Below are 19,444 nucleotides of genomic sequence, written 5' to 3' on the forward strand. Positions count from 1 at the left end.
AAAAAGTCAGCAGGTACATTTCCCTCCTGTGTTTTTGGAAAATATGTGGCGAGCCTGACACATCAGTAGTGCACCGAATAGGAATGCTTTCAAAGATCAGTAATCCACTACCATTTACTTGTGTATTGTAATAGGAAGGTTGGAAGGTGGTAGCCACTGACATAATGTCAGTACTGGTGTCTCTAGAATTCTCTCAGCTTTTACCTTATGCTGGTTACTTCATATCTGCAAGATGGCTGCCCAAGCATCATGACCATGTTTAAGTTAGGAAGAAGGGGGAAGGCAGGGGATACCAGCATGTATATCCATTTTCTGAAAAAACAAAACCAAAACTTTTTATAGAAATACCCTCAGCAGACTTGTCATCATATTTCATTGACTAGAACCAGATCTCATGTAACAGCAAGGGAGACTGGGAGAGTGGAAAACTGGTCATGATTGATTTAGACCACTTGTAATTAATTGCCTGAGACTGGAGACCTTGGTGCATGGATCAAAATCAGGAATCTGTTATTAGGAAAGAAGGGATGGAATAAATTTCTGGATCAACAATGAACAAGGCTTGCCACAAGTGGTTTGTATTCAACAATAAAGCCCATTGTCTGCTAGCACTCACTCCGGACAGCCATTGCTCTTTCACACTATGTGCCATTGATTTTATGTGACATCTAAAAATGTTGTTTGATCAAGTAATTTTGCCAAGAGCTTGCTCTGCTTTTCCTCAGTAGCCTACGACTCAGTTTACAAGTCATGGTTTGAATTGTGTTAGTTTTCACTCTAAAGTACTTTACTGATGCCTCTCTGGGTTTGATCTTTTCTCTGTCTTTAGTGACAAAATGTATCCTGACTACACTGGACATTTTACCCATATTACAGAAAGACTTGATTGGTTTTCTATCTAGCTTACAGGATCTGATGTGAAGAGGATGCAAAAAGTCTCAGTGGGCTTCCTGCCACTATTTGACAAAGTTTCATGAGAGATGATGCCTCTGGGACTAAAGGAGATGATTACCTACTAACAAAATTCCATTTTCAGGTATTCATTACCATATCTGAGTCACACTTTTTCTTTTTTTCTGTTAGTATAAAATTATCTCATTCTAGACACTCATTTACCCTGGTATATGTGGTCATAATTTATACTGCAGTACTTTTGTTGCTATTTTCAATACTATTTTTATGCTTTAGTGAACCTCCTTTAAACTACTGATCCATTTTTATGATTTGGGGATATACTACCATATAATAATAACAATAAAATGGAAATATAACACATGAAAACAATCACGTGTAAAAGGTGTGAAAATCTTTTACCAAGTTGAACTAAGAGTCAATGGCCTTCTCTTTACTGTCAACTGAACTGAACTGGCCAACTCACTGCTAGTGGTACAGGTGCTCCTACAAGACCATGATGATGATTATAAAGATAATGGGATTTCTGTGGAAATGATCACTGACCTCACTTTTATGAAATGTATGAGAACAAAATTGCTTGTCTGTGTAGCAAACCCTGCCATGCCCCACTCATATCCCCCTCACACAATTCTCACATGTGTTCATGGTGGTTTCTGTAGGGCCAACAGGGATGCCATCCGATGGAACTGGAGCACAATGTCCAGGGCCAGCTCCTGCAAGAGGAAATTCATTTCTGTACCATCTACGGAGATCTGCAGTGAACCAGGGCCCTAGGTTCATTCAGGAGCGGAGGGGGCGGGATCTTAATGAATCCAGTGAATCTCTGCCCTCCCACGTGGAGTTGATAGATATGACGTGAGATGATTTACTTGCTGGAAAACACAAGTATACTAAAGGCCACAACAGTACCATCTGTGATGGTTTAAAAACATGGCTGCAAATTCTTTCACACTTATCAGAAGAAGGAATGTAATACCTCTCGCCTCTAATATGGGCCGGTCTTAATGATCTGTCATGAGCAAACTGTGGAAGAAGTGATACGACACAGTTTCCAAGGTAAGTCCGTAGGTGACAGAGCTACTGTACGCGCAACTGTTAGGTCGAAGGACATTATCATTTACAATTCTGATCCTATTGCCAGGTTGTTCTCCACTTCTCTCCCATCCTTCCACCCCCGCCCCCCCCCAACAGTGGATAAATACTCCTTTCGGATCAGTATACTGGTTTCAGTTGGCATTTCTTTACTATGAGAGAAGTGAAGCATCTTTTTCCTTGGAACCTCTCCTGGGGTCAGAAGACCCAGCTGGAGACAAGCGCGGGACTCAGCGGAGCCAGGCGGCCCCGCCGACAACACCCACGGCTCCACTGGCTCTCTGGCTCCTCTGTTTTCGGCGCTTTCCTTCCTCCCCCACAATATTCAGATTCCTGGAACCAGGCTCGGTGACCTCACGCCGGTGACTTCACATCCGGGACCTTCTGGGAATTCTCAGCAGCACTTTTTCGTTAGAAAACTAACGGGGGAGGAGGAAGGGGGTGCGTCCGGGGAGGGCCGCCGGCGCTCCGGGGGAAGGAGGGAGGGAGCCGCGCAGAGGCCTCTTCCTCCTTCCGGTCGGGGGTGGGTGGAGCTGGCAGCGGCGCGCCGCAGAGCTGCCGCCGGCGAGACCTGAGGCCCCGCCCCTGCCGCTCTCCCTCCCCACCCCCCCCACCGCCTCCCCCGCCCCCTCAGACGGTCGCGCGCGCCTCCCACGGGACGTGGATCCCGGCGCCTGTTGCTACAGGTTTGGGACCCGGGGCCCCAAGCTGAGCCTCTGCCAGTTTTCTCTCGAAGTTAGGTCAACGTCTTACTTGGCAGCTCTGCCACAGGTGGGGTTGGGGAGCGGGTAACTTCGTGAGACAAAAAATTGTGTCTGTGTCACTGACTGGCACGTACCAGTGGGGGCGGGGGGCGAAAGCAACAAATCGAAAGTCTACGATGGCGTTTTCCAAGCTACGAAACTGCATTAGGTTGAGAGGTCCGAGAAGGACAACCTCCAAGGCTTTTGTTTCCTTGAAGGGGTTGCCTCAGAGCTGAGTCTTCAATACAGAGCTATCCAGAAATGACAGGAGGCGAAATGAGGGGGCTGCTTCTTCCATTAAAAAAAAAAAAAATTTTTTTTAAGAATATATTTTACAACTGTGGTGGTTAAAGATGAAGATACTAATGTTATATATTAGACTGTCTTCCTTTACTTCAAAGTTTTTTTCCTTCTGATTTTGAAAGAAGTTAGAATACTTTCATGGACCCCATAAGTATTGTGGGCCTGAGGCTCCATCCATGCCTGTTGTGCCCAGTGGGTAAGCTGGCCCTGGACAAAGGCCCGGCAGCATGACAAAGCCTGGATAGAACATTAAAGGACCTGGAAGGTCTGATTCTCTTGGGGGAATGAGAGAGGCTATAAACACAGGTGGCAGCTGCACAAGAAGGGCCTTGAATGACCTGAGGAGTGTGGATTTTATGGTGGAGGTGGTGAGGAGCCACAGCTGGGCCTGACTGGAGGGTTGACCGGGGGTAGGACTTGGAGGTGGGCTGGCTGTTGCCTTAATGACATCCAAACTTTTCCTGAGCCACAGTTGAGATGGAAAGGAGGGGAAGGGGAAGCCACAGATTGATGTGAGCGGGCTGGGACCTGGGGAATCCTGGGCTGACTTCTCTGGGTCATCCCTCCTGGAAAGGAGAAAGCAAGAGGAGAAACTGTACTGGTTCCAGGACTTTGGATAGATCAAATGAAAGGTCCTTCACCAGTCACAAAGCAGGGAGAGTTTGCCTACCTTAATAGATGTTTAGGGGGCTTCAGGGCCACCTCTTGCCCAAGTCTCTGCGGTGGTTCCTACTAGCTATTCCATCCCCCTCTCTCCTGCCTGAGGCACCTCTCCAAAGCTCCATTCCCACTGGGCTGTTTTCCTGCTCCCCATGGGCCAGAGGACAAAACCACAGTCCTCACCTGGGCATTTCCAGAGTTCAGAATGAGAAAAAACAGACTGGGTTTTCAACACCCCTACAGTAGATCACTGTTCCAGAATCTCATTTGGCTACATGTTTCTCAGTCCCCAATAACTGCCCTTTCTCCCCCACCCTCCACTCCCTGCCAGAAAACAAAAAACAAACCAAAAACTATGCTTGACTCCCACCTTCCAATGCAAACACTGGGCTTCCTCCAGAGCAGGCCAGGCCAAAATCAAGGGCTGGGACAGGAACTATACTTTTAGGGAGAAGAACTGGGCTCAAATGACTCATTGAAAGACAAGCCTTCATTTATTCACCATAAACCATGGATTGAGCTCCTACTGTGTGCTTTTGTACCATTCTAGGTACTGGAGATACAAAAATAAGCAAAGAAGAAGTGGTTGGCATGGAGATGATATTCCAGTGGAGGAAGACTTGGCTGTGGAGATGGCACTTTCCGAAGACAATCACATAGAACGTTACCTCTTCCTCACCAAAAGGTACTGTCTAATAACCCTTCTATTCAGTCTGTGCAGACTTGTGACTCATTTGTAACCAACAGAATGCAGCCCAAGTGATTTTGTGTGACTTCTGTGGCTAGATCATAAAAGGCGGTGCAACTTCTACCTTGTTAGTTGGGACACATGTCTTTGGAAACTTGAAATAAAATGCAGGAAATCCAGCCACTCTGAGAATGCCATACTTTGAAGAGGCCCAGGCCACATGGAGAGGCCATGCATATGTGGTTTGTCTGACATTCCAGCTGAGGTCCCAGCCGATAGCCACCATCAATTGCCAGGCATTTGAGTGAGAGAGTTTTCAGACCCTAACTGTCAAATTACCCCCAGCCTTAGACTGAGGCTAAGTTGAGGCCCCACACATCATAGCAGAGAGACAAGCCATGTCCAATGTGTTCTATCCAAATTCCCGACCCACAGAATTCACGAGCATCATAAAATGGTTTTTTAGACCACTAAACTTGGGGTGGTTTGCTATGCAGGATTAGTATCCAGAACACTGACATTAAACAAGCAAACATGTGAACAAAGATAATTTTATATTGTAATAGGTCCTCAGGAAAACAAAAATAACTCAGCATGTTAACTTGGAGGAAGGCCTCTATAGATGGGGAGGGGGGAGGGGTAAGTGGGGGAGGCAAGGGAGGTATAGATCAAGAAAGGTCGTTTTGGAGAGACATTTGAAGTGGAATGTGAGTGAGAAAGAGCCCCACCACTAAAGATCTGGGAGAAGAGACTTCTGGGCAGAGGATACAGCAGGTGCAAAGGCCCTGAGGCAGGAATTAGCTTGGTGTGTTCTGTGAAAACCAGGAAGGTCAGTGTAACTAGGGAGATGTGGGTGAGGAGGAGAGTGGGGCAAAGAAGTTGGAGAGGAAGCTTGAGAGGCAAGTCATTCTGGTCTTAGAGGCCGCTGAGAAGAGTTAGATTTCAGACTGAGCGAGCTGCAAGCTTGCAGAGGGTATTATACAGGAGTGACTTGGTCTGGTAAATTCTTGATAAGGGCTTTAGGTGCCAGGTGGATGACAGTCTGTAAAGACAAGGCAAAGGGAAGACCACTTGGGAGGCTATGGCAGTGGTCCAGTAAAGGGGGGATGGATGGTGGCCTGGAACAGGATGATAGCGGTGAAGATGAGGACTGTTGGGTAAACTCTGAACAGAGGCAGTGACAGAGTAATGAGAAGGGAGGAGGCGCCAGGCCGGCAGGAAGGTCCCGGGCGGGGCCGCGACGTGGGTGAGGACCGGAACCCGCATCCTTCTGGAATCCGGGAGGGAGGCTCTGAGCTGGGGCCGGCCAGGACGGCGCGTACTGGCGTCCGGCGTCTGCTACGCGGAGCCTGCCCCTGGCTGCGTGCCTGCCTGCCGGCTTGTTTCCCAGCAACGGCTACAGCCGCCCAAAACGTTCCGAACCCAGCGGCCCGGGTGATGTCATCGTCACCTTGGAGACAGCAGATGGGGACACGCCCCCTCCAGGCACGGGCCGGGGAGGTGGGGAGGGGGGTCTGGGCATCCACGCTCCGCTTCAAGGCCCCGCCCCTTCTCGGATAGGAAGGGAGGCGGTGCTTCGGGCTCAGCGGCAGGTGGGACGGGAGGTGTGCAGGGCCTTGGGCGAGGCCTCCGTGAGTAGCTGCTGCTTTTCTTGGTGTTCCCTGCCACCGGCGTGCTCACCACCCACCCAACAACCTCTCCGGTCTCTCCCCCCTAGGCTGCCCCCTTTAGATGTTAGGACTGGCTCCTCTTGTCATTCAGGTCACTTCTTCAGAGATGCCTTCTCCAACCACCCAAGCTAAAGTAACTGCCAGCATTCTGTGGGCTACTTGTTTTATTTCCTTTGCTACCTTCTAAAATTACTTTCTCTGTTTGTAATATGTCTTCCCTCTCTAAGTACCATGAGGTCAGGGATATATTCTGTCATGTTCATCTGTATTCCCTGGAAGGAATCTGGCATGAAGCAGGTGCTCAATAAATGTTAGTTGGATGAATCAGTGAATTCAGTCAATCATTTCATTTCACACATGGGTGCATTTATTCGACATTTGTGCAGTGCCTTCTAGGCACTCCTGATAAGCAGTAAGGATACTGAGATGAACAAGACAGGGACTCCACCTGGAGGTGAGAAAAAGAGATAGATTAAAACTAATAATTATAATATGAAAAGTGAACTTCCTTGAGTTCCAGACGCTGGGCCTATCTCCAAGCACTTTATGCATATTAATTCACTTAATCTTCACAGTAGTAGGCACTATAATCGTCGCCACTTAACAAATGAGAACACTGAGAACAGGCATGCCTTAAGCTGCTGGGCCCTGTAATCAAGTGAGACCAACAGAGGGCAGTGGAGGGGAACACGCGGTGAGGGGGTAATAGTAAGATGTGTAGCCAGCCCAGGTAGGTAGATTTGCTATCTTAATTGCTCACATACACCAGTCTTCCAGGGGGCAGGCTGCTTCCAGCTCAGAGCTCTGCTGCCTCGGGGGAACACCTGTCAGTGGAGCAGGCAATGATGAATCTGGGAGGGGTGTGGAGGACTGAGCCCTGGGCTGGTGATAAGGTGGGAGCCCACCTGTTCAATAAAAGCAAACTGTGGACAAGTTCCTACCTAACCTTGTTGGGGGCAGGATTTGTGTGTGTGTGTGTGTGTGTGTGTGTGTGTGTGTCTAGGGGTGGACAATTGTTGATAAAGCCCCTTTCTATTCAGAGAGGTAAACTCAACATTCAGAAAACTAAGATCATGGCATCTGGTCCCATAACTTCATGGTAGATAGAAGGGGGGAAAGTGGAAGCAGTGGCAGATTTTATTTTCTTGGGCTCCAAAATTGCTACAGACTGTGACTGCAGGCACGAAATTAAAAAACACTTCCTTCTTGAAAGAAAAGCTATGACAAACCTGGACAGTGTATTAAAAAGCAGGAACATCACTTTGCCGATAAAGGTCTGTATAGTCAAAGCTATGGTTTCTCCAGTAGTCGTGTACAGATGTGAGAGTTGGACCATAAAGAAGTCTGAGTGCCGAAAAATTGATGCTTTTGAACTGTGGTGTTGGAGAAGACTCTTGAGAGTCCCTTGGACAGCAAGGAGATCAAACCAGTCAATTCTAGAGGAAATCTACCCTGAATATTCATTGGAAGGACTGATGCTGAAGCTGAAACTCCAATATTTTGGCCACCTGATGCGAAGAGCTGACTCACTGGAAAAGACCCTGATCCTGGGAAAGACTGAAGGCAGGAGGAGAAGGGGACGGCAGAGGATGAGGTGGTTAGAAAGCATCACTGACTCAGTGGACATGAATGTGAGCAAACTCTGGGAGATGGTGAAGGGCAGGAAAACCTGGCATGCTGCAATGCATGGGGTCACAAAGAGTTGGACACAGCTGAGCAACTGAACAACAACATACCGAAGGGTATTTAGGAAATGCAGAAATTATACTCACTCCCACCTCTGGGTTTTTGCGTGTGCTCATATGCCTAACTGGCACTCCCCACCCCTGCCCATTGCCCAGTAATGGCTTTTTGTTACTAAGATCTCAGTTGAAAACTCTTTTCCCCCCCTTGGGGAGATCTGCTTTGGCCACGTTCTCTACCTGTCACTGTCACATGACATGTTTTATAATTCCTACCCCAAGTGGGAGAGTGGCCTAGTCAGGTGCATCACCCTTATTCCTCATCTGCTATTTCCTATTTATTCATAGTCTCCCTGCCTTCTCATTCTAGAGAGTCAATTTCTTGAGTGTGATAGAGTCTAATGATCCCATTAGACCTTACCTCTGGGTCCATGCTGCCTAGAACAAGTCTGGCATGCAGCAGGTGCTCAGTACTTTTTGAAAGTATGGAAAGGGTCCTTTACCAAATCATCCTGGCTTTCCAGGCTGGAATCTGTGCCCTCCCCTTCCCAGGAACCTCTGCACGTTGTACCTGATCTGACCCGGAGGAAGTGGCCCAGCAGTCTTGGCTATTGGAGTTTTCCTGGCTTGTGGCCCTCCCTCCTTCCTGGGCCTGACTGGGCCATTCTTCCGCTCTCGGCAGATTCCACTCCAGGGTGATGTCCAAGAACCTCTAGGTGGGGAAGCCAGAGGTGTGGGGCCAGCAGTGTATGTATGTGTGGGGGCGTGGGGAGTAAGGAGAGAGGGGGATGGGCGGGCCTCTCTGGTTCCCAGCCGAGATGGTAGAAGGAGTGGCTTTTCAGAGCCTTCCAACACTGCTCTTTGCAGGAAAACAGGGCGGTTAGAGATATGGCTGCTTTTCCCCTAGAGTGAGAACCCAGACTCTGTACAGACAGACACGGAGAGGAGGGAATAAAACTTTGCTTTATTAGACTGTATCCTTCCTCTTTGGGGTACAAAGTGAGAGGCCGTGGGGGTGGAGAGAATCTTTGGCTTCTAGGGACATTAGTGATTGCGGACTTGTCTGTGTGAACTTTGTGTTGCCAGTATGACCCTCTGAATGAGGGAGATGCTGGTGACGGGGCCCTTCTGGGGCCCTAGTCAACATGTAACAGAGACCAATCCGGCTGGCCCTGTCTTCTCTAGGAATTAAAGAGCAAAAGGTTGAGAACATTTGACTCCTATTAAAAGAAAGAAAGGCTGAAAAAGTGGGAGGTTGCTCAGGGGGCTCTATCGCAGGCAGTGGCATGCAGACTCACTCGTGTTGGCGTGCGGGCCAGGCCTGTGTGAGAAGCGTGTGTCTCTGTACACATTATATCCTCCACAAGCAGCCACAAGCCCCCATTCTGTTGCTGGGCTTGGGCTACTCCGGAGGGCTTCTTCCCTACCATCCCCTCCTGCCTTTTGCAAGAACCTGGCCCATGGATGCTACTGGTGAAAGGGAAGCTGCCCTTGGATCTCAGAACATGCCCTTTCTTTTTGGTTCTTTCCTCGTTTGTGCAGGATGTGAGCACCCACCTCCGTCCCAGGTCCCTGGGGATGGGTGGCAGACTGTGGTGGCAGAGGGAGGGGCTCACTGCACAGCTGGTGTGGAGTGACCACAGGGCACACGCAGCATCTCAGCTTCTGCCAGGCCCGTGCTGAGCCCAGTTGGGCGGTGCAGAAACTGCCTCATCAAGGGGGAAGTGTGGCACCCGAGGTGGGGGCCTGGGCCCCTGGGTGGCTCTGCAGGCTCAGTGACCGTGGTGGGGGATATGAGCACCGTGGTCCCGCACCGGCCCACCCTCTCAGTCACTGTTCCTGTGGGTCCGTGGTGCCGGGAGCCACCCGGCGCTGTCTGCAGCTCCGGAGCACTCTTCTGCCTGGTGGGCAGAACGCTGGCTGCAGCAGGGCCAGGCAGGGGCGGTCCAGAGGGCTGGGGGGCCTCTTTCTCCCCAGCCTTGTGCCAGATATCTTTCTGGTGGGGCTGAGCCTGGTATTCATCCTGGGTGAAATGCGCCCTCTTCACAGAGATCTCGGGGTTGCCCCTGGGGCTGGCCGCCTCTGGAAGCTTCCTTGTGGCTGACTCCATGGAGGTGAAGGTTGGGGAGGAGGGTGACTCTCTGCTGAGAGGTAACCCTTGGGGGAGGCGCGAGTCTTCTCTCAAGGTCTCCAGCCTCCTGGTGGAAGGGGTGGCCAGGGCTGCTTGGCTTCTGGCCTCTGAGTGATTTCTGACTTGACTCTGGACCTCAGTATGGCTCGTAACCTCAGTTTGGCTCTTGACTAGAGTTTGACTTTTGACCTCCTGCCCTGAGCAGTTGGGCCTGACTCTCCCGCTGTCTGTGACACTGACCTCGTGGGCACTGTGTTCCTTTGGGGGTCCCTGAGAATGGCCCCTGGTGTTAGTCCCAGGTTGGAGGCTAGACATGGAGCTGAGCGCCTTGTGCACGGCCTCCTCGATGTCCAGCAGCCTGGCCAGGGTCTGTTCCTTCAGCCGGGCCACTTCCGTGCTAACCCTCGTCAGCTCCCCAAAGGCCTGCTCCACCGAGGCCTCAGGCTTGCAGGGGGTAGCGGGAGCTGGAGGGGCTCCTTGCAGCTGGGGCACAGCCTCAAAGAGCCTCCGCAGTGCCCGCACGTCCACAGTGCTTTCAGCCTCCTTCTCCAGAGCTTGCACCTGGCTCAAGAGGCCCTGGAGCTCTTGCTGGCCTTCCTGCAGAATCTCAGGGCTCTCAGGGGCCCCTTGCTGGGAACCGTCCATGCACTTCTCTCCTGGGAGGCTAGGACCCTGCTGCAGTGAGATGGGGTGGCTGTTGAGAGCTGAGAGCCCGAGGGGGTCAGGGCTGTGGTTGTTGCTGCCCATAGCCTGGCTGTTGGTGGGCCTGGGGGCCACAGTGCTGGGGCCATGCCGGGGGCTGGGCTGGCTCTGTCCAGTGGAGCCCTGGGGCAGAGATACTTGGCCCTGGTCTGCAGCGATGGAGACCTTGTTTGGCCGGGGGTCATGGTCGGCTGTAGCAGTCTCATCTTGTTTGTATTTTCCTTGCCCCACCTCCTCAGCGGTGCTGTGAGCCAGGGCGGAGGTCTTGGACAGCCAGCGAGGAAGGGGGAGCTGGCTTAGGTGTGCAGGTTTGGGGGGCAACTGGGGCTTCTTTCTCGGGTGTGTGGTAGGCTCCGGTTTCAGGGTCTTTGTCTGTGACTCCCCAGGGCTTTTCTGGCCAGCAGGGCTGCTGTGGGAGTGGAGAAGGGGGTCCTGTGTGGGCTTGGAGGCCTGCCGGCTGGAATTCTCATCATGCCTGGGTTGGGCTGGGAAGTCCGGTCCCGTCACAGCAGCTGGGAGAGGAGGAGGAGGAGGAACAGAGGCATTACGGGAGTGCAGGCTGGCACCTGCCGCCCAAGGCCCGGAGGCCAGAGTGTGGTGGGCTAAAGGGGCAACCTTCAGGGTGGTCTCTGCAGCTTGGAGGCCCCCTGGGCCGAGTCCTGCCATCGCCTTCTCGGGAGGCCCCCAGGCCTTCTGTGTGTGGCCCCCAAGCTCCTCCTGCCCGGGCCCGAGACTCTGACCTGGGCCTTCCAGGAGTGGAAGGGGTCCTTGCTCAGATGGCTGGACAGCCCCGGGTAGGTCAGAGGTCCTGATGGGGCGAGCAGTGTAGATGCCATCCTGAATAGTCACCCACCCCCCAGGCAGCCCTCCAGGCAGTGCTTTCGGTTCCCCACTGACCTTTCTGGGGGCTGCTGGGATCCTGGGGTTGCCTCCTGCCAGAGGCCTGCTGTTGTTCTGGGTAGTCCCTGTGGCCGGTGCTTGCGGAAGCCCATCCCGGGTGGGCAGAGAGGCAGCCCCGGGGCTGGGGCCCGGCTTGTGCTTGCTCTGAGCTTGCTGCTGCAGGCTTTGGGCTTTGGCTGTCCCCGTCCTCAGACTCTGCACGGTGACCTGGAGGTCTGGGAACCTAGGTCCCGGGGGCATGGTCGTGGCTCCCTCTGACTTTCCTAACGCTGCCGTCCCCTTCTGCCCAGTGCACCTGCTTTCCTGCTTTTCTTCCCCAGCCAGAGAGACTGCCTTTCCAGCTGCCTGTGGGGCACAGGGGGTGGCCTCCGGCCCTCTCAGATGCCCCATCCTCATGCCAGGGTCTAGTGGGGGAATGTGGATGATGCTTTCAGCTGGGGGCAGCTTCTGGGCCCCTTCGCTGGCTGGCACTGGATTTGAGTCAGCCGGCGGCTCCCACCACAGACTGTGCAGGCCACTCAGGTCTCCTTTGTTTATGCAACCGGCCAGCAGCTGCACACTGCTCCTTTCGGGGGCCCTACTGGCTAGCCAGGGTTGCAGGGAGTAGGCGGTCAGTGCCACCAGGCCCTGCTCTGTCTCCTGCATCAGCAGCCCTGTCCTCCCCACTGAGGTCCCGAGGCCACAAGCCAGCAACTGCTGGAACTCAGGGTCCATGTCTTCGATGCTCCCGCTGCTGCCTGGTGCTGGAAGCTTAAGCGGCTTGAGGTGAAGCTGGCCCGTGGAGTCCTCCTGCACCAGCAGGCCCTGCTGGTCCACGTCTGCCCGGCGCAGTACTTGCCGGACGATCCTGGGAAGCTCCCCAGACACCAGCTCCTCCTTCCGAACATGGGGGCCGCCTTGCCCTGGGCCTGGGAGCACGTACCTGGCGAGGCAGAGCTCCCCTGGCCCTCGGGCCTCCATGAGGATGCCTCCATGGTGCAGGATGCCAGGCGTGGCGTGCAGCGTCCGCAGGGTCCCCTCGGCTGCAGTCTCTTGCCTCTCCCGCACCCCCTTGCCCGAGGGACCCACGGGCTGCTCTTCCTGGAGGTGGCCCCCTCGGATGCTCTCAGCTGCCAGGGAGCCCATGGGGCAGTTCTCAAAGAGCCAGGTGAACTTGTGCACTGAGCCCTCTGAGATGGGCTCAGGGATTTCCCTGGGTCCCTGGTCTTCTCTCTTGCCTGCCTCCAGAGCCTGGAAAACCTCCTTCTGACGAGACACCTGTCCCGAGGGGATGTCCACTCTGCTGCAGTACCGCACAGGCCCTCTTCCGCAGGGGTGGCCCAAGGCCTGCAGAGGCTCAGTCTCAAAGATGTGTCTCTCCGTCTGTCTTTCCCCAGCCTGGACCTGGCTCACCTCAAGGTGCTGCTCCTTGGAGCCTTCTGGCCGGTCCGGGGATTGGGGCGCGAACATCCAGGTGCACGACCGTGCCTTGGTTGTGGGGTCTGTGACCTCTGACCCCTGCCTCTCGGCCAGCTCACTCATTGGGCACGTCTCGAACAACCAGCGGATGGTCTGCACATCACCCTTGTGGGGTGCTTCAGGCTGAGGGCCTCCCTGAGGCTTCCCTTCTTCTTCCTGTCGTTCCTGCTGCTCCCGTTGGTGGATTACCTCCAGGGGCTGTGTCTCAAAGAGCCACCGGGCAGTGCCCACATCTCCAGCCACCACTTCCTGCCGGGTGATGCCCCGTACCACATCGACGGTGCTGGGGCTTCGCCCTAGTCGGTCTAGGGGCTGTGTCTCAAACATCCACTTGTAACCCTGCACGTCACCTCCGACTACCTGCTCTCTGCTAACGGAGGTCAGGGCATGGAGGTGACCTTTGCCATCCTCCATGGCATACACTGGGGACCCCGTGTCCTGGGACTGCCCGGCAGAATGGGTTCCTTCTGCTCTGTGTATGTTCCCGGGGGCCAAAGCTTCACCCTGCCCAATACTGTCCAGGGGAAGGGTCTCAAAAAGGTTCTTGAAGGTCTTCACATCTCCCTTCACCCCATCCCTCTGGGGGGCACCCTGAGAAAAGGATGGTGCTGAGGGGTCATCATTGGATAGACGCTCATTTGTGAACCTCTCGCCCTCCTGGGGACCCACCCGCTGCAGGTGACCCACTTGGACGTTGTGTCCGAGGGTGTCCAGGGGCTTTGTCTCAAATAGCCACAGGGTGGAGCGGACATCACCGGGGACCACTGCCTCTTTGGGTGGGGCCTCTGCTCCGGCCTCCTCTTCCCCCTTAAGAGTGTCTAATGCTCGGGTCTCAAACAGACGCCGCTGCTGCTGAACGTCCGGACCAGGAGGAATAAGGTCCGGGGATGGCTGGAAGTCCTTCTCATCCACTAAGATCTCCTGGATGGCATCCAGGGGCTGTGTCTCAAAGATCCAGCGAGTCGCACTGACATCAGGCCGGACTGCCTCCTCCAGGGAGATCCCCCGGATCACCCGCACCTGGCTGGGATCCCGGTTGATGGCGTCCAGAGGCTTGGTCTCGAAGAGCCAACGGCCAGACCTCACTGCGTTGCTTTGGATCTCCTCCCGGTAGGCGGCCTTGACCTCATGGATGGCGCCCTCTGAGTCCTGGATGGCACACAGTGGCTCTGTTTGGAACAGTTTCACCGTCTTCTTCACATCGCCCTTCAGCTCCTGGATCTCTGAGCGCAGCTCCAAGGGGCTCTGCTCCTGGATGGAGGGGCGGGAGCCGAGGCGGTCCAGTGGCCGCGTCTCAAAGAGCATCCTGGTACCCTGGACATCTCCACTGGCTGCAGGCTCCCTCACTGTAGCCTCTGGTGCTTCAGCACGAACTGTCAGCTCATCCAGCGGCTTCGTCTCAAACAGCTGGCGGGCTGCACGCACGTCCCCTCCAGACGGCCGAGGTCCAGCCGGCTCCTGGTTTATGCTGTTAGCAAAGGAGCCTTCCTCAAACTTGCGGGAGGTGGCCTGGACATTGCCACCGGGCACAGACTCCTTGGGAGGTGGCTTCTCATGGTCCCCAATGGCATCCAGCCGCCAGTTCTCAAAGATCCAGCGCATGCACTGGACGTCACCCTCGGTGGGCTCCTCGGAACCCAGGACCTCAGCCAAGTCTTCGGCCACGGCCTCGGCCAGGTTCTTGCGGAGCTCAGGGTGGATGTGCTTGTAGAGGCGGCGGAGCTCGCTGGCTTGCCGCTGCTGGTGAAACTTGGAGAAGGACTCCTTGGGTGGCGGCGGTGGCAGATCGTCCAGGGCAGGTGGTGGAGGGAGGGGCAGGTCCTCTGTAGCTGCCATCGGGATGGTTGGGGTGGGGGCCATCTGCGTCTGGGCATTGGCCATCCTTCTGAAGAGAGGGGGCAGAGATGAGGATGGGGTTGGGAAATTTAGGTGGGATGGGGGTTAGTTGCTGGGAGAAATGGCAGAGTAGTCCTAGCTGGCATGTGCTTAGAGACCAACCCTCCCCCTTTCCAGACCTCACCGGGGTCTCACCCTGCCACCTGAGTGTTGTGTGACTAGTCTTGAATTTAGGGCATATGGAGCCATCCATCAGGTGGGTCCCTGCTCCCCAAGAATCACCTGGGTTGTCAGGGAGCCAGCAGGGCACTACAGGCTTTGAAACTCTGTCTTCCAGTTAAGGGGTGCCCAACCCCACAGTGGGAGAACTGTTCCTTGTCCTGTCCCATCCTTGCCTGCTTTTGCCAAAATCAGTTTTTCCCTGGTAGACTCCCAGGTGAGTGGCCTGGGGGAATTCTGATTTAAGGGATCCCAGCCAGGGAGAAGCAGGTCCCTAACCTGGTGACTGGGGTTCCCTGGTGGCTCAGACAGTAAAGAATCTGCTTGCAATGTGGGAGACCTAGGTTTGATCCCTGGGTTGGGAAGATCCCCTGGAGGAGGGCTTGGCAACCCACTCCAGTATTCTTGCCTGGAGAATCCCCATGGACAGAGGAGCCTGGCGGGCTACAGTCCATGGGGTCGCAAAGGTTTGGATATGGACACGAACACGACTAAGTGAGCACACAAACTGGTGGCTATTTCCCATGGAGAGAAATAGTTATCAGTCATGTTTCCTTTCTTAACACCAGAGGGCGCACTTGTCCCTTTCACTGGGGGGCTGTCCAGCCTTTAGCTCTTGGCTCTCCACTCACCCTTCTCAGGCCAGGGAGGCAAAGCAGGGGCCGGCAGCTCTTGCTGCAGCAGAAGCAGTAAGGCTGAGCGAGTGTTCACCAGTTGTCTCGCGATTAGGCAGAACCCAATTCTGAATCCTAGCTAGGGGTTTTCTGAGCTAGGGGGACCTCTAGGATCTTCCGGCCCAGCCACTCTTGATTAAAGACGAGGAAACAGAGGTCCGGAGTCAGATCTCGGCAAATGAAGCACAAGCAGTGCTGGATCGGAGTTCCTGGACACTTTGGGTAGGAAGCGTGAAGCTTTCTCCGCGGCTGTGGTGGCCCTCTGTTTCCCAGCAGACACCCCAGGAGGGGAGGCAGTGAGCCTGAGGGCCCTCCTGCAGCGACAGCCCCACCCCTTGCTCAGGGACCCCTGTCCCCAGCTGTGTGCAGCACAAATCTCCTGTGCACCCCTGCTTTCTCCCTCTTCGTGCCCATCAGCTCCCACCGAGGCACTGCTCCCCACGCCTCTGGCCCACTGCTCAAGCCCTTCTCTGGTCTCTGTCCTTGGTGTCTTATCTGTCTTGTGACAGGTGTACTAACAGTCCCCAGAGGCCAGTAGGGAAAGAATGAGAAGCACGTCCCCCCCTCACTGCCCCTGACCCACAGCTCTGCTCCACACTCAGTGCTAAATATAGCCAAGGTCCTGGCCTCCACATGGCAGCCCTGGGCGGGGGAGAGGTCAGGCTCAGCCAGCGGGACCCTGGGAGCCTGACCCACCTCAGCTCCTTCTCTGCCCTGGGCTCCCTGATCCTGCTCCTGAGCTGGCGTTTGGCCCCTGGCTGCAGGATGACCAGTGCTAGAACCATCTCCTGGCCGCAGGGACCTGGGGTTGGGGAAAGGACTTCCTTCTCTCCACTGCCTCAGAAGGGGGGAAACTAAGCCCTGCTGGCCCCACCCACACCCCAGCCTGTCCTCTGGAGACATCCAAGGAGTATGACCTCTAAAGTCGACAGCCCAAGTCTTATCACACGCTCTGGGTGCTTCCTTTAGCCTGAGTTCTCATGAGGACTCCCTGCCAAAGGCAAACCTTCATGGTCCCCACGACCTCGCTATCCTGTCACCAGTGTGGCCTGAGCAGATGGCAGGTACAGGCCACCAACTCCACCCCACCGCCACCTCCACCCCCAGGAATCTCCAGAATCCCTGCTGTGGTCACATATGATCAGAATCAGAGTCCAGAGGGGGCAGACCTGAGGCCCCTCTGAGGTCGCTGAGCCCAATCCCCTCATTGTTCAGAAGGGGAAACCAGCCCCATGAGGGGAAGGAGCTGACCCGGGCAGCTCCAGCAGGCAGTAGCAAGGCCTTCCCACCTCGTTTCTCAAAGACGGGGACTGGGCGGGGTGAAGGCAGAATTCAGAACTGGTACCAGACTTGGGGTAAGGCCTGAACCCTAGGGGTGTCCCTGAGCTTGGCCTCCCAGGACTGGGCCAGCCTCTCCGGGTGACCCCCACTTTTGCCTCCAAGTCTGCTCTTTCTTGGCCCAGACCCCTTCATACATCTCTATACTTGGGCAGACTCAGACCTGGTCACCCCACCTTTACCCCCCAGATCTTCCTTAAGGGCTTTCCTACTGGGCAAGTTGATGGCCCACATCACACCCAAGGCCCTAGGCCATGTGGGGTGCTGGGCTCAGGCCAACCCTGGGGAGACATTCCTGGGCCAGCTATGCCAAGACTTCTACCCACACAGCAGCTGGGCACGGGGCTTGTCCTGGCAGCATAGAGTCAGGCCTGCTCACCCCCCTCCCGCCCCCATGTCCTCCCCCACCTCTTCTGTCCAGACACTGGGCCTAGCTGGGGCTCCTTGGAAAGAAAGCCTGAAGCCTGAGGAGCTCCGTACGTGATTTTAAAAATCACAACTCCAGACCACCTCCTCCAGCAAGCCTTTCTGGATTACGCCAGACTGGCTGGAACCTGCCCCTCTGTAGGCCTCAGGCTGTGGCAGCCACTCTGAGAGCTACCGTGGGGCTCACAATAACTCTGGTAACTTCTTGTGGAATCTTTATATCAGACTCCTCCACTCACCTGCCTCACCTGTGTGGCCCCACCTTCCTTCCCTCATTCAGAGCTTCCCCGAATACACGCTGCCCTGAGAGGAGCCAGAGGGGGTCCCGGCCTGGAGAACCAGCCCCGTTGCCTTGGAGAGACAAGGAGTGGGTTACTCACCTGCGGGTTCTGCTTGGCTGATGGGGTTCGGGTCTTTGGCGGGTGTGGCCTACGGCTCTGTCGTGCCTCTCGTTTGGGCTGCTCTCGCTCTGCTGGCTCCGTCGGATGCCTTCTCGCTGCCCTGGCTCGGGGTCTGTGTCCCCTGCCAGCCTCAGCAGCTGCCTTTATCTGGCTGGTTAGGGGGTGGGCCAAGGTGGGGGCGGTGGGGGGAGGCTAAGGTCAGAGTATGAAGTGGTTCAGTTATTTTTAGGGCTGTAGAAGTTATTCTCCATCTCAGGCATTAGTTACATGTCCTTTCTGCTAGGGAGGGGAAGAGGAGTGAGCAGGGGAGAGCTTCATTCATCCAAGTCTCCACTGAGGATTGGGGTCAGTGACTCAGCTGTGGTGTGGGGCGCGGACATCCCAGACTATTCTGAGGGAATGAATAAGGAGCAGCACCTGACACCTGGTCACCTTGGCCCCCCATCCTGTGAGCCCCCACGTCCCTACCCTAGCCTCTGACTACGCCTGACGTGTGGTGTGTGCCCACCTTGCCAGGAGACTGGAGGCCCTCTGAGGGCAGGCCGAGGCCCTTGCTCCTCGGTTCCCAGCCTGGATACCCCTGAGAGTAAGGTCCTTCTTCTCCCCGCTCCTGCACTAGACATGTCCCCTGACTCTTCCATCCCTCCCCACGTCCCACCGCACGGATATATACAGCCCTGAGTGCACACAGCTGGATTTGGGGGAAAAACATCTGTGCCTCCAGGCCCCAGTTCTTCCCGGGGTCCATGGTTTGTCAGAGGATTCCGCAGCACGGTTCTGTGGTGTTCACAGCAGATTATCTGGGTCGTTGTTTACTTTCAGGCTCTCGCCTCTGACTCAGGGCCCAGGCTTTCTGGAAACGGAGGGGAGGGAGGGGCAGCACACGGGGAGCTGACTCTGGGGTTATTTCTGACCTGGAGTCATCAGCTTCCAGTCACAGAAGGAGTATGTGTGTATGTTTGTGTGTGGGGGTCACGGCTGTGTCTCCTTGGCTGCCCAGAGCCCAAGGGGCTTAATAGGCTCCAGAGACCCTGGCATCTAGGCCGGGAAGGGCAGTGTGGCAAGGGGCATCAGGGGACCACGCAGAGCACAAATGGCAGAGGCATTCTGCCTGGGTTCTGTATCGAAGTTGTGTTCTGCTATCTGGCAGAGCAGGGTCTTCCTCCTGACATCCCAGGTGCCCTCTGGTGCCAGGAAGTGATGCCAGGCACTGCTCACTCTTTCCATTGAGTCAGTGTCAGGCAGGCAGGATTGGCCTGGGGTGAGAAGAGGGGCATCGGGGAGCCCCTCCTCCCTAGCCTCCTCTCTGACTCCAGCTTTTTTGCCCTTTCCTGCCCCAGTGCCTGTTTCCTGGATCCTGTCTCTCCCCAGGAGGGGCAGGAAGATGCCCATCCTCTTGGGCCAAGGGAAGAGGAGCCTTAGTGCCTGCCCTCTGGAGTGGTTTTGAGACTTGAATGAATTCACATATGAGAGGGTTTTGTGAGAGTGCTTAGCACATGGCCTGTGTTATACAAGGGCCTGATGTACAGGTTATTACATATGTAAGAAAAGGAACGCACCTGGGTGGAATCCACTTTGTACTCACTGCAACTGTGATAAACTCATG

General features: G+C 55.0%; 2 protein-coding genes and 1 long non-coding RNA gene across 12 annotated transcripts in view; 1 reads left to right on the plus strand and 2 right to left on the minus strand.

The window, feature by feature from the left end:
• The window catches only part of LOC145520618 (uncharacterized), a 113,288-nt gene that overhangs the window by 7,711 nt on the left and 86,133 nt on the right, over nucleotides 1-19,444 (plus strand). For 5 of the 6 annotated variants that reach the window (XR_014064638.1, XR_014064639.1, XR_014064637.1 and 2 more), the window contains exons 1-2: nucleotides 2,634-2,778; nucleotides 4,264-4,398. The gene's annotated coding sequence lies outside the window, so the exon portion shown is untranslated. Of the gene's footprint in view, nucleotides 1-2,633; nucleotides 2,779-4,263; nucleotides 4,399-19,444 lie in introns of those variants that run through there. The other variant, XR_014064636.1, reaches the window with a different exon arrangement.
• On the minus strand, nucleotides 111-2,341 carry LOC145520620 (uncharacterized). Of its 2 annotated transcripts, XR_014064642.1 has the most exons (4): nucleotides 2,137-2,331; nucleotides 1,892-2,007; nucleotides 1,551-1,628; nucleotides 111-312 (listed from the first exon to the last, which is right to left on the minus strand). It is a non-coding gene; the product is annotated as an uncharacterized LOC145520620 (long non-coding RNA). The 2 variants fall into 2 exon arrangements; XR_014064643.1 differs by lacking the exon at nucleotides 111-312 and having other exon boundaries at nucleotides 563-1,628; nucleotides 2,118-2,341.
• On the minus strand, nucleotides 8,699-18,287 carry XIRP1 (xin actin binding repeat containing 1). Of its 4 annotated transcripts, none has more exons than XM_081527409.1 (3): nucleotides 17,818-18,287; nucleotides 11,484-14,829; nucleotides 8,699-11,098 (listed from the first exon to the last, which is right to left on the minus strand). In XM_081527409.1, exons 2-3 carry the CDS (start codon nucleotides 14,823-14,825, stop codon nucleotides 11,090-11,092), a joined length of 3,351 nt encoding a protein of 1,116 aa, XP_081383535.1. In that variant the 5' UTR covers nucleotides 14,826-14,829; nucleotides 17,818-18,287; the 3' UTR covers nucleotides 8,699-11,089. The 4 variants fall into 4 exon arrangements, with proteins under 4 accessions (XP_081383535.1, XP_081383536.1, XP_081383533.1 ...); XM_081527410.1 differs by having other exon boundaries at nucleotides 11,484-14,826; nucleotides 17,818-17,956; XM_081527407.1 differs by having other exon boundaries at nucleotides 8,699-14,829.

The sequence above is a fragment of the Giraffa tippelskirchi genome, chromosome 9, assembly GCF_054371585.1.
Source record: "Giraffa tippelskirchi isolate mGirTip1 chromosome 9, T2T-mGirTip1v1.2.pri, whole genome shotgun sequence".
Taxonomy (NCBI): Eukaryota; Metazoa; Chordata; class Mammalia; order Artiodactyla; family Giraffidae; genus Giraffa; species Giraffa tippelskirchi.